At 37.6% G+C, this 14,002-nt stretch overlaps 1 protein-coding gene across 1 annotated transcript in view; it reads left to right on the top strand.

Moving 5' to 3' along the window:
* Positions 1–14,002, top strand: part of PPME1 (protein phosphatase methylesterase 1) — a 123,633-nt gene that overhangs the window by 65,037 nt on the left and 44,594 nt on the right. The window contains exons 4-5 of the mRNA XM_058305940.1: positions 3,480–3,537; positions 4,120–4,171. Coding sequence (XP_058161923.1) covers positions 3,480–3,537; positions 4,120–4,171 — 110 coding nt within the window. The remainder of the gene's footprint in view (positions 1–3,479; positions 3,538–4,119; positions 4,172–14,002) is intronic.

Below are 14,002 nucleotides of genomic sequence, written 5' to 3' on the forward strand. Positions count from 1 at the left end.
CAAAGTAGGTCTTATCCCAGGAATGTTAGAATTTTCAGCATTAGAAAATCTTTCATTGTAGTTCATTTCTTAGCTCACTTGATGTCAAAGAAGCATTTGATCAAATACAACACCCACTCCGATGAAAATTCTTGACAAGTAGGAATAGATGAGAAACTTCCTTAATTTTATAGTGGTTATATATCAGAAAATTATATAAATACCTTATTTAGTGGTGAAACATTTGACAACATTCCTTTTAAGAGTCAGGGGCAGACACGGGTCCTATTTTCAACCTTGTACTAGAGGTTCTAGCCAAATAGGAAAGAAAAATGAGTTAGAACAGTCATTATTTGCAGATATTATCTCCTTAGAAAAATAACTAATGAGCTGTTAGTTAAGTGATAGTTTACAAAGTCAATATAAAAAAAAAAAGCCTTTTTAAAAAATATAACATATTTATGGAGAAAACGATTAAACTTCCCTGGAAGACCTAAAGGAAATCTGAATAGAGAAATAAGTCATGTTCCTATATGAATCTAGCTCCATAGTTAAAATCTCAGTGGGATTTTTCATGAAACAAACTTTAAAATTCATACAGAAGAATAAATACCAATGACAAGATAATTTTTTTAAAGAAGAGAGTGTGGACTTGCTGTCCCACTTATCAAAACACATTGTAAAACTCAGTAGTATAGCATTGGCAGAAAACTTAAAAAAAAAAAAAGCCCCTATATAGAAAGGAATTTAATACATGATAAAAGTTACAATCCAAATGGATCAAAGGGCTAGATTTTAAAAACAGACCATAAGGACATTCATATATGACTTTGGGACAGGCAGACAGACCTTCTTAAAACTTAGGCCACAGGAAGAAAAATCCATAAAGGAAAGGTTGATAAATTTGATTTTGCTAAAACACAAAACTCCTGGAAGAGGCATCTTAAAGTTGAAACACAAGCTCTGTGCTAGGTAAAAAATATTTGAAGTATATGCAGTCTATAGGCAAAGAATTAATATTTTCATTGTAAAAGGGTTAATTTCATTTCATTAAAAGAAGAAAAAACTACAAAGCAGTAAGAAAAAGACAATCCAGAAAAAAATGGGAAAAAGATATGAAATGGCAGTTTACAGAAGAGGAAATCTAAATAAATGATAAACTTACTAAACTTGCCCAACCTCCTTATTAATAAGGAAAAAATAAAGTAAAATAAGGAGATCCTACTTTTCACCTATCAAATTGGGCAAAATTGTGAAGTTTGAGGATGTCACATGTTTGTGAGGCTATCTGTTTTTCTAAACCTTCACCAATACTTGATATACTTCTCAAAACCTATTTTGTAAGCTAATAAAATTAGGCTAATATTTTCCCAGCCTCCTCAGAAATAACGTGCGATAATTTGGTGAATGATAACAGAAATAGGTTTTACTATCCACATCTTATTTCCAGTCTCATCTCTAATTATCTAGTCTAGTCTGGTGGTCCTCAAATTTGGCTGTACATTAGAATCACCTGGGGAATTCTAAAATATAAAGATGCCCTTGTTCCCACTCCAAATCACATAAGTCAGAATTTTTGGTAGGGCAGCACCTGGGCAGCAGTATTTCCTAAAGTTCCTTAGGTGATTCTATTATACAGCCAGAGTCAAAAACCACCTGTTGCCAGGATGCTGAGATTTGAATCTTGGCTCCACGACTTACTAGCTCTTTGGCCCTGGACAAAATTTTAATCTTGCTATAAAATTTTCTCACCCGCAAAGTGATGAAAATTATGTCTGAATAGTAAAAAGTGGTGAGGAGAAAGTGAGATAATAAATTTGAGACACTTAAATTGGTTCCTGACATATAATAATACTTAATAAGTATTAGCTGATACTGCTATTGTTATTACTGATACTACACATTCTGTTGAGAAAAAGTTGGACAAATCTACTAACTCAAACATTCCAGAAGTGGCAAAGTTGTACTGCTTAAGACAAGATCTGGAGTTATTTCCATAGACATGCCTGGACACTTTTTCATTGTCTATAAAGCATGTTTTATTCTTTGATTTTACTTTGCTGATTTACTGTTTCCTGGTCTTCTAGAATACAAACATCCTGAAAGCAGGGACAGTGCCTAAATTTTTCTGTATTGTTACTCCATTATTCAATTGGCCAGATTTATAGCAGAAGTTATTTAGAAAGATCCAAATGAATATGCAAAGGAAAAATATTTGTTTTTAACATTATTTTTAGTATTTTCTAACAGGCACATGGAATCATAAATCATTGCTTTTAAGTTAAAGGTTGAATGTGATAATTACTGACTTCAAATGTAATTTTTGTTGCTGTCTTGTCAACCTATTTCTTTTCTTTTTTCTTTTCTTTTTTGTAATGTAGAGCAATCAAGCAAATTTGACATTGTCTCTGCCACTTAATTTTATTTCCAAAATATATACACTTATTTTTTGGCACTGAAGGCTTTGCTACCACCGTTATGCCTTGGACAACAACTGTAAATTAATTTTCAGGAACAGATAGCATAATAGAATTTCGTTCCATTGTTGACTTTAAAGCATTAAAGAAATGAAAGTAGAAACAGGCTTCATTTTCTAGGTGATTTTTTAAATGTGCTTTAAGAATCTGATTTGTTTTGTGATATAGATTGACCGTTATATTGATAACTTTATCTTGACTCTGGTTCTCTTTTTACTACTAGCTTGCTATGTGACCCCGGAAAATAATTCCCTTTCTCTTGGCCTCACTTTCCTCATTCATTCAATGTGTGTATACAGTGTGGACTGGATGGTTCTCCCATTTTATTGTTAAAAGCTATAATATGTTGGTGACATTTGTCAACACTAATTGTGATGTGTTATTATCAAATAATCTAGTTTAATTGAGGAAGAAAATCACTGGTTATTTCTGCTTTGTTTAAACCTCTAAAATTATATCTCCCCCAGTGACATATATCTCTCCCTCAGTACATTTTTCTTTAACTATGACACAAGCTTGTACATATAGCTGCATCTATTTTAAGCTAGTCTTTTGGTAGATTTCATGACTTGCTTTGCTTTGGGTTAATTATTCATGATTTGAATATCATGTTTGCATGATGTCTTAAGCCGAGATAGAAACTGACTGACAGTCCTTATCTAGAGAATTCCCCTTCCAGAGTATGGAAAAAATATCCAAAGAATATATATGAAAATCACCCATCTCAAAAGGTCATTGCCTAGTGGTATTTACTTTGTGTTTCAGTAAAGGCTAGGAAGAATTAAAGTTTAACAAGGGATTTGCTGTAGGGAAAACCATATTTTGAAGTTGAGACAGAACCAGAATAGGTACTAAAAAGACATAGAATCATCATTTTTTATTTGGCTTAAAGGTAGAAAGTTTTCTTTTGGTTCTCTTGGTTTTTTGAATTCTGATAGCAGTTCATTTAACAAAGTAATCACTGATACTTGTGCCAGACTTACTCTCCCAGCTGTATCTTACTACTCTACCTTTTCCTCCTAGGCGGCGATCATTAGTCGAATTCAGTGTAGGATTGTAGCTTTGGATCTGCGAAGTCATGGTGAGTGAAGTTCTTGATAAGCCATTGACTCAGTGACATAGTTGCAGAGCCATAAAATAACCCAGAATGTTCCATTTGGGGGTTTTGAGTCCCCAAATGGCTTCCAGTCTTTCAGTATATATATAAATAATAGATACAAGAAGATCCTTAAGAGTAACCAAATCCTCATGCTGGTAATATATAAGGACTATGGATATTTTTGCTAGGCTACTGTGTTTATCTTCCTCAGAGGTAGATTCACAGCTGACTATAAAGCAGGGATTCTTAACCAAGGCTCACTGAGCTTGAATTGAAATTTTAAAAAGACATTATTCTTATGGGAATGTGTTGGTGTGGGTGTGGTATATTTATTAAATAATACACAGTACAGTGTGTACTTAGTAAGGGGCCTGTGGAACAAAGAAGGTTAAGAACCCCTGCTATAAAACTTTGTAACTTAGAAATCCTTGGTAAGCCCATCATGTACTAATATAAGTACTACCCATTTCATTGTCCAAAGATGAAATCTTTAGAAGAGAGTACTCTTAACTTTTATAACTACTTATTCTTGGGAATTTTATTTTTAAAGTATTTTCTTTTTAGGTGAAACAAAAGTCAAGAATTCTGAAGACCTGTCTGCAGAAACAATGGCAAAGTAAGTAACTGGTTATTGTTTATACATTGCCTTGCTCCCATAACTACTATAAGTAGTAGTATAATTTCATCACTTTCCCAATGAAATTGTTCAACACTAATTATCGCAGAGAAATTTTATTTCTGTTCTCCTTCCTCTACTTTTGGTTTCAACTCTTTACTATTTAATCTTTTTTTTTTTTAAGATTTATTTTTATTTATTTCTCTCCCCTTCCCCCCCCTACCCCTGTTGTCTGTTCTCTGTGTCTGTTTGCTGCGTCGTCTTCTTTGTCCACTTCTGTTGTTGTCAGCGGCACGGGAATCTGTGTTTCTTTTTGTTGCGTCATCTTGTTGTGTCAGTTCTCCGTGTGTGCGGCACCATTCCTGGGCAGGCTGCACTTTCTTTTGCGCTGGGCTGCTCTCCTTAAGGACGTACTCCTTGCGCGTGGGGCTCCCCTACATAGGGACACCCCTGCGTGGCAGGGCACTCCTTGCGCGCATCAGCACTGCGCATGGGCCAGCTCCACACTGGTCAAGGAGGCCTGGGGTTTGCACCGTGGACCTCCCATGTGGTAGAAGTTCGCCCTAACCACTGGGCCAAGTCCTCCGCCCTTACTATTTAATCTTGAAAGCAACTTTGATCTTTCCTGATATGTCCATTGTGATGGTCATCACATAAAGTACTTGAAAATTCTTCAAGGCAGTTTCATTTGTGCTGGCTTTTCTTTATATTTATATACATATAGTAAATTTTATTTTTAAGAGTAGTTTTAGGCTTACAGAAAAATTCAACAGGAAGTATAGAGAGTTCCCATATATACCCCCTTCACACATACACAGACAGAGACACACAGTTTCCCTTATTACTAACATCTTGCATTAGTGTGGTACATTTGTTACAATTGATGGACCAATATTGATACATTATTAGTAACTAAAACCTGGAGTTTACACAGTTCTCTGGATCTACCATTAAGGTATCGTAGAGAATAGCTTCGCTGCCCTAAAAATGCTATATACTCTACCTATTTATCCTTCCCCCGTCCCCAACCTGAACCCATGACAACCACTTAATTTTTTTTTTTAATTATTAAAATCTGGGAATATGTTTATTTCAGCCTGTTTTTTAAGAACATCATTCTATTTTGAAACAATATTAGATTACAGAAGAAATAATACATATAAGAAATAACATACAGCAGCCCCGACTTCCCTTCAAACAGTATCCTTTAATGTTAACAGTTCATATAACCATGGTATGTTTGTCAAAAATGAGAAATCAACATTGTTACATCATTACAGTACTATGTACTAAAGTACAGAATTATTCCATTTTCTAATAATCTCCTTTCTGTTTCAAGCATCTAGTCCTGATCTTCTTGACGCCTCTATAGTTTTTGCTTAACTCCTTCGGGGAAATGTGTTAGCTTCTGAAATTTTTCTTCTGTTGATGAAATTGAATAGAATCTGGACGTCTGTTGTGGATCAGTGCTTGGAAAAGTAGTTGTATTCAAGAGGCCCTGAGAATATGTTCTTAATATGTCCAGCCCACATTTTTTGTCCAAATTCATAGAAAGATGGAAACAGAGTATTAAAGAATCACTAATTACACTTTCTCATGGGCCTCAAAGTAAAAGATGAATGTAGCCTATACAGTGGCTTGCAAACTTGACTGCTCATTGGAATCACCTGGGAATGAATTTTATCTCTGAATGACTTGGCCCTAGCCCAGACCTATGGAATTACTGTTTCTAGTAGGTAGGACATGGACATTTATATTTTGAAAAAGTTCTATAAAGGAATCTGGAACTAATCCAGGTAATGGACCTATAATATAAACAGGATTCTTGGCTTTTGATGCGGAGATTTCTCATGTTAGAGTTTGATGCTAAAGACCCAGGAAGTCATCATGCAGAGGAAAAGAGAAGCCAGTACCAGGAAGGAAGGAAACAGAGTAAAACAAGCCCCACAAACGTAGGAATCCAGGAAGCCTGAACCCTCGCAGACGTCGACAGCCATCTTGCTCCAAATAGACTTTGGTGAGAGAAGTTATTTATGCTTTATGGCCTGGTATCTGTAAGTTCCTACCTCAAATAAATACCCTTTATAATGCCCAGCAGATTTCTGGTATTTTGCATCAGCGCCTCTTTGACCCACTAATGCAGAATTTGGTACCGAGGAGTGGGGAAGTGCTTTTGCAACTACTGAAATGCTGGAGCGGTTTTATAAATGGGTAAAGGGTAATTTTTGGAGGAATTGTGAGATGCTTGGTAGAAAAGACCTACAGTGCTTTGAAGAGACTGTTGATAACAATATGGATGCTAAAGAGACTTTTTATGATGCCTTAGGAGTAAATGAAACTATTATTGGAAACGGAGGAAAGGTGATCCATGTTTTAAAGTTGCAGAGAATTTAGCAAGATTAACTCCTTGTGTTGCACAGAAGGCAAAATTTGAAAATGGTGAGCCTGGACATTTAGCTGAAGAAATTTCCAAAGTAAACCCAGAGAATGTGGCTTGGCTTCTGCTTGCAGCTTATAGCAAAATGCTAGATGAGAGAGAGAAGCTGAGGACTAAACTGTTTGACAAAAAGAAAACAGAAACTGATTCCAGAAATTCTAAGCCTTTGGAAATCAAGCTCCCAGATGAAAGTGCCCCATTTGAAGACTTAACTAACCTTGGAACTGGTAAATCAAGAGTGAAGTTGTGGTTATCTAGGAAAGACTTGTGGAAAGTCTTATTATCTGATGGCTTGGATCCCTGCTTCCTGCATACTAAACCAACAGACTTTTTGAGAGAGCTGTATGAACAAAATCACTGTCAACCTGGAATAAAAAGGACATGGAAAGGAGAGATTGAAGGAGAAACAGCTTTAAGAGGAAAACCATGGAAGCTGAGATCTGGAATTAAGTATTCACCTTGAGCCAAGAGAGGAACCCCACCGATGTGTACAGAGAGGGTGAGTTTGCACCAGCAGTTGAAGAGGGTGGATGTCCCTGTCCAATGTTATGGGAGAGTTTTGCTGCCCCAGGATGCAGAGAGGGTGGGGCACATTTCCCAAGGATTAGGGTGGTTAAGGTCCGCACCCCACAGGTCTGAGTGGAGTGGACCTGTCCCCCAAAGGTTAGGAAAGGCCAGGAGGTCAACCCATTGCCCTGAGAGGGTTGAGCCTGTATGCCAAAGGTTAGGGGGAATATTGTTTCCACATCACTGTACTAGGGGTGTTAAGACTCTAACCCAAAGATTGGGTGAGGTGTGGCAATCATCCCAACACTCTTGGAGGGAGAGGTCTAAAGCTTGTTCAACACCCAGATGCTTGATGAGGGTGGAACCTAAAAAATGGCCATTGGACAAGCCTATGGAAAGGGTGGACTCCCATAAGGCCCCAAGGAGAAGAAACCATCATCTTAAGAATGACTCGACTGAAATCAAATGGAGGATGCCCTGCAGGTTTACTGAACTATAGAGGACCCATGACTCATGTTTTTCTCCTTGTCGTAATGAAAATATTTATCCTATGTCCATCTATTTGTGTATTGGAAACAGATAAATGGTTTTGTAAGTTTCAGGGGTCTAAAGCGGAAAAACTTTGCACCAAGACAAACTGTATTTCTTTAAATTGATTATAATATGATTTAGTACTTGCATTGTAACTGATTTAAGGCTTTTTTGAATATTGTGATGACTTTTTGGAATTCGGAGGGTGGAGTGTAGCAGCTTGATATAATTGATGAATTCCAAAAAGAAATATTGGATTATGTTTGTAATCTGATCTGTACCTGGGCATGATTGAGTTATGATTAGGGCATGGAGTCCCCACCCAGTCCCCACCCTTTAGTAGGTGGAGACTCACAGATAAAAAGCATGGCAAAGGACAGAGTTGGAGCTTTTGATGTGGAGATTTCTGATGTTAGAGTTTGATGCTGAAGACCCAGGAAGTCAGCACACAGAAGAAACAGAAGCCAGCCCGAGGAAGGAAGGAAGGAACCTTGAAGCCAGAGTAAAGCAAGTCCCAGGAACATAGGAACCCAGGAAGCCTGTACTCTCGCAGACGTCGGCAGCCATCTTGCCCCAAATAGACTTTGGTAAGAAAAGTAACTTATGCTTTATGGCCTGGTAACTGTAAGCTCCTACCCCAAATAAATACCCTTTATAATGCCCAGCAGATTTCTGGTATTTTGGATCAGCACCCCTTTGGCTGACTAATACAGTCACATCTATGGTTAATCAATTTTTGACAAGGGTGCCAAGCCCACTCAATTGGGAAAGAATAGTCTCTTCAACGAATGACACTGGGAGAACTGGATACCCACATGCAAAAGAATGAAGGGGGACCCCTATCTCATACCATACAAAAAACTAACTCAAAATGGGTCAAACAACCAGGGCTACAAAACTCCTAGAAGAAAATGTCAGGAAGTAACTTTAGGGCCTCGTGTTAGGCAGTGGTTTCCTGGACCTTACACCAAAAGCATAACCAACAAAAGAAGAAATAGATAAATGGGACATCATCAAAATTTAAAAACTTCTGTGCAAAGGACTTCATCAAGTCAGTAAAAAAGACAACCTATGGAATAGGAGAAAATATTTGGAAGTCTTACATATCTGATAACAGTTTAAGTTCCAGAATCTAAAAGAGATCATAGGAGAAGTAAAATATGAATTAGAGTGGACTTATTGATATCCTACTGTAGAATTATTGTGTCTCTAGCAATTGAGGAAATTGTATCATTGATGTGGAGACGGTGGGCACGGTAGTTGCTGAGGGCAGGGAGAGGGAAGAAGAAATGTGATGTGGGGCATTTTTGGGACTTGGAGTTGTCCTGAATGATATTGCAGGGACATTATATATCCTGCCATAAACCACTGAATGGACTGGGGGAGAGTATAAACTACAATGTAAACTATAATCCATGCGGTGCAGCAGTGCTCTAAAATGTATTCACCAAATGCAATGAATGTGCCTCAGTGATGCAATGAATGTGCCACAAAGAGGTGGTTGATGTGGGAGGAGTGGGGGTGGGGCGGGGTGAGGGGTATATGGGAACCTCTTATATTTTTTAATGTAACCTTTTTTGTGCTCTATTTGTCTTTTTTTAAAAGGCAATTAAATTTTTAAAATTAAAAAAAAAATAAACAGGATTCTTCTAACTACTGCCTTTAATATATAGTCCCTCATGTATTTAATATCTGTGCTCTCAGGTATTTAGCCAGCTTTGGCCAAAAAAATCTTGTCTCCCTTACATTAGCAGGTTTTTTGTTTTGTTTTGTTTTTTAAGATTTATTTATTTATTTATTTCTCTCCCCTTCCCCCCGACCCTGGTTGTCTGTTCTCTGTATCCATTTGCTGCATCTTCTTTGTCCGCTTCTGTTGTTGTCAGCCGCAAGGGAATCTTTGTTTCTTTTTGCTGCGTCATCTTGTGTCATTTCTCCGTGTGGGCGGCACTATTCCTGGGCAGGCTGCACTTTTCTTTCGCGTTGGGTGGCTCTCCTTACGGGGCGCACTCCTTGTGCGTGGGGCTCCCCTACGCAGGGGACACCCCTGCATGGCATGGCACTCCTTGCACGCATCAGCACTGCGCATGGGCCAGCTCCACACGAGTCAAGGAGGCCCTGGGTTTGAACCGCGGACCTCCCATGTGGTAGATGGACACCCTAACCACTGGGCCAAGTCTGCCGCCACATTAGCAGTTTTTGTTTTTTTTTTAAAGATTTATTTTTATTTATTTATTTAATTCCCCTCCCCCGGTTGTCTGTTTTCTGTGTCTTTTTGCTGCGTCTTGTTTCTTTGTCCGCTTCTGTTGTCGTCAGCGGCACGCTTCTGTTGTCGTCAGCGGCACGGGAAGTGTGGGCGGCGCCATTCCTCGGCAGGCTGCGCCCTTCTTCGTGCTGGGCGGCTCTCCTTACGGGTGCACTCCTTGCGCGTGGGGCTCCCCTACGCGGGGGACACCCTTGCATGGCACAGCACTCCTTGCACGCATCAGCACTGCGCATGGGCCAGCTCCACACGGGTCAAGGAGGCCTGGGGCTTGAACCGCGGGCCTCCCATGTGGTAGACGGACGCCCTAACCACTGGGCCAAAGTCCGTTTCCCTCACATTAGCAGTTTTAATCCACAAATAATCTATTTTTCCTTCAGAGCCCAAAATCATGTGGTCAAAATTTTACATTCATAGTAGGTGCTATTTGTTCATTTTCTACCTTTTGGGCTTTATTAAGTATCAATTAAGTACTCATTAAGTATAAATAATTAACTTAATTTGCTCAGTTAAATTATTGCAGTCAGTCCACATTATTAACTCTGTAATGTAGATGTTACCATTTTTTGTAATAGATGAGGAAACTGGCACTTACAAGTTGAATAACTTGTATGAGTCACATAGTTATTAGACTGGAATTGTGAGCATTCAACTATTAAACTTGACAGAGAGAAAGAGAGAGAAATAACTATATGTATGTAGTATGGATACCATTAAACTTGATGAGAATATGGCTGAGAGACCATGAAATGGCACCCTTTATCCACCCAGTTGGTTTTAATTCCTAATGTCTTTTGTGATGTGAGAGCAAAAAATGTGAAACAGACAAGCATGTTGGTGATACATATAGAAAGATTTATGAGTGATCTTCAAAGATTCAAAGGGTTTTTGTTTTTTTTCCCCAATATTCTTTTCTTTTTTTTTGAGGTACTGGGGACCAGGGATTGAACCCAGGACTGTATGTGGGAAGCTGGTGCTCAACTACCAAGCCACATCATTTCCCTGAGTTGGTTTTTTTTTTTTTCATCGATTTGCTTGTTGTTTGTTTCTGTTTTTTAGGAGGCAATCGGAAACCCATGAAGGAGGCAGGCGCTCAACTGCTTGAGCCATATCTGCTACCCTCAAAGCATTTTTTAAAATTCTTTATTGAACTGTATCATTCATGCATGAACACACATAAACAATAAGTATATAGTAAAGATTGTGAACTTACAAAATAAACATACATAACATCACACAGAGGTCTCATATATCACCCCTCCACCAACTCTTTACATTGGTGTGAAACATCTGTTACAAACTATGCAAGAGCATCATCAAAATATTACTACCGACTATAGTCCTTATCTTACATTTGGTGTGTTTTTCCCCAATCCATTCTTTTTTAGTATATTTTTGTTACAGATATTGTGAACTTGCAAAACAGTCATACAGATGTATAGATTTCCCATACAACTCCACACCCTGGTGGAACATTTGTTACAGATTATGAGACACTATCATCAGACTATTATCACCAATCATGGTACATAGCATAACATTTGGCACACTTTTCCATACACCTCCATTATCAATACAGTACAGCTTGGCATTGATGCAAGAATATTATAGTATTGCTGTTTAACCACAGTCTCTAAGTCACACCAATTGTTTTCCCATGTTTCTCCATATTCCCATCACCCTGCAATAGTGATATACATCTGCTGTAGCTCACAGAAGGACTCTCTTGCATTTGTACCCTTAACAAAATTCACAGCCACTTCTGGGTTCACTGTGTAATTCAGTCCCTAGATTATTCTTTAGCTTTCTTTCTATTGACATTTACTGCCCCAGACTACCTTTTTCAGTCATAATCCTATTTATAACCAGCTATCAATTCTGTCCATCTCCACATTTTACAGTCAAGTTAATGAAAACTTCTACGTACATTAAGCATCCATAGTTCTTCTCAATCCTCCTCTTATCTCCTTACAACCTATACTCTAGGTTTTAATTCCATGTGTTTATTATTTGTATTTAGTTCATATTAATGAGACCATTCAATATTTCTCCTTTTATATCTGGCTTACTTCACTTAGTATAATGTCTTCAAGACTCATCCATGTTATCATGGATGTCCCAATTTCATTTCTTCTTACTGCAGCATAGTATTCCATCATATGTATATACCACATTTTGTTTATCCATTCATTGGCAGATGGACACTTGGGTTGTTTCCATCTTTTGGAATTGTGAACAACGCCACTATGAACATTGGTGTGCAGATGTATGTTCATGTCATAGTTTTTAGTTCTAGATATATTCCTAGTAGAAGAATTGCTGGGTCATATGGCAGTTCTATATTGAGCTTCCTGAAGAACCGCCAAACTGTCTTCCACAGAGGCTGCACCATTTTACACTCGCACCAACAGTGAAGGAGTGTTCCTATTTCTCCATATCCTTTCCAGCACTTATTGTTTGATTTTTTAATAATGGCCATTCTATGTGGTGTTAGATGATATCTCATTGTTGTTTTAATTTGCATTTCCCTAATAGCTAGTGATATGGAACATTTTTTCATGTGCTTTTTGGCCATTTGTATTTCCTCTTTGAAGAAATATCTATTTAAATCTTTTGCCCATTTTTTAACTGGATTGCTTGCTCTTTTGTTGTTGAGTTGTGTGATCTCTATATAAAATGGAAATCAAACCCTTATCGGATAAGTGGTTTCCAAATATTTTCTCACATCAACTGGGCTGCCTTTTCACCTTCTTGATGAAGTCCTTTGAATCATAGAAATGCTTAAGTTTGAGGAGGTCCCATTTATCCATGTTTTCTTTTGTTGCTTGTGCTTTTGGTGTAAGGTTTAAGAATCCACCACCTACCACCAGATCTTGAAGATGTTTCCCTACATTTTCTTCTAGGAGCTTTATTGTACTTTCTTTTATATTTGGTCTTTGATCCATTTTGAGTTAATTTTTGCATAAGGTGTGAGGTAGGCATCATCTTTCTTTCTTTTGGCTATGGATATCCAGTTCTCCTAACACCATTTGTTGAATAAACTGTTCTTCCCCAACTGAGAGGACTTGACAGGCTTGTCAAAAATCACTTGGCCATAGATATGAGGGTCTGTTTCTGAACCATCAATTTGATTCCATTGGTCTATGTGTCTATCTTTATGCCAATACCATGCTGTTTTTACCACTGTAGCTATGTAATATGATTTAAAGTCTGGAAGTGAGAGTCCTCCAACTTCGCTTTTCCTTTTTAAGATATTTCTGGCTATTAGGGGCCTCTTACCATTCCAGATAAATTTGATAATTGTGTTTTCCATTTGCTTAAAAAATGCTGGTGGAATTTTTATTGGGATTGCATTGAATCTGTATATCATTTTGGGTAGAATTGACACCTTAATGATACTTAGTCTTCTAATCCATGAGCATGGAATGTTCTTCCAATTATTCAGGTCTTTTTTTATTTCTATTAGCAGTGCATTATAGTTTTTTGAATACAAGTGCTTTGCATCCTTGGTTAACTTTATTCCTAAATATTTGATTCTTTTAGTTGCTATTGTAAATGGAATTTTTTTCCTGACCTCCTCCTCAGATTGTGCATTATTAGTGTATAGAAACACCACTGATTTTTGCATATTGCTCTTGTATCCTGACTACTGAAATCATTTATTAGCTCTAGCAGCTTTGTTGTAGATTTTTCGGTATTTTTCTAGATATACAATCATCTCATCTGTGAATAGTGAAAGTTTCAGTTCTTCCTTTCCAATTTGGATGCCTTTTATTTCTTTCCTTGCCTGATTGTTCTAGCTAGAACCTCTAGCACTATATTGAACAACAGTGGTGGCAGTGGGCATCCTTGTCTTGTCCCTGATCTCTACAGGAAAGCTTTTAGTTTCTCACCATTGGGGACAATGTTAGCTCTGGGTTTTTCATATATGGCCTTTATCATGTTGAGAAAATTTTCCTTCAATTCCTATTTTTTGTATTTTTATAAAGAAAGCATGCTGTATTTTGTAAAATACCTTTTGTGCATCAATTGATAAGCTCATGTGATTTTTCTTCTTTGATTTATTAATGTGGTGTATTATGCTGATTGATTTTCT

The sequence above is a fragment of the Dasypus novemcinctus genome, chromosome 10, assembly GCF_030445035.2.
Source record: "Dasypus novemcinctus isolate mDasNov1 chromosome 10, mDasNov1.1.hap2, whole genome shotgun sequence".
Taxonomy (NCBI): Eukaryota; Metazoa; Chordata; class Mammalia; order Cingulata; family Dasypodidae; genus Dasypus; species Dasypus novemcinctus.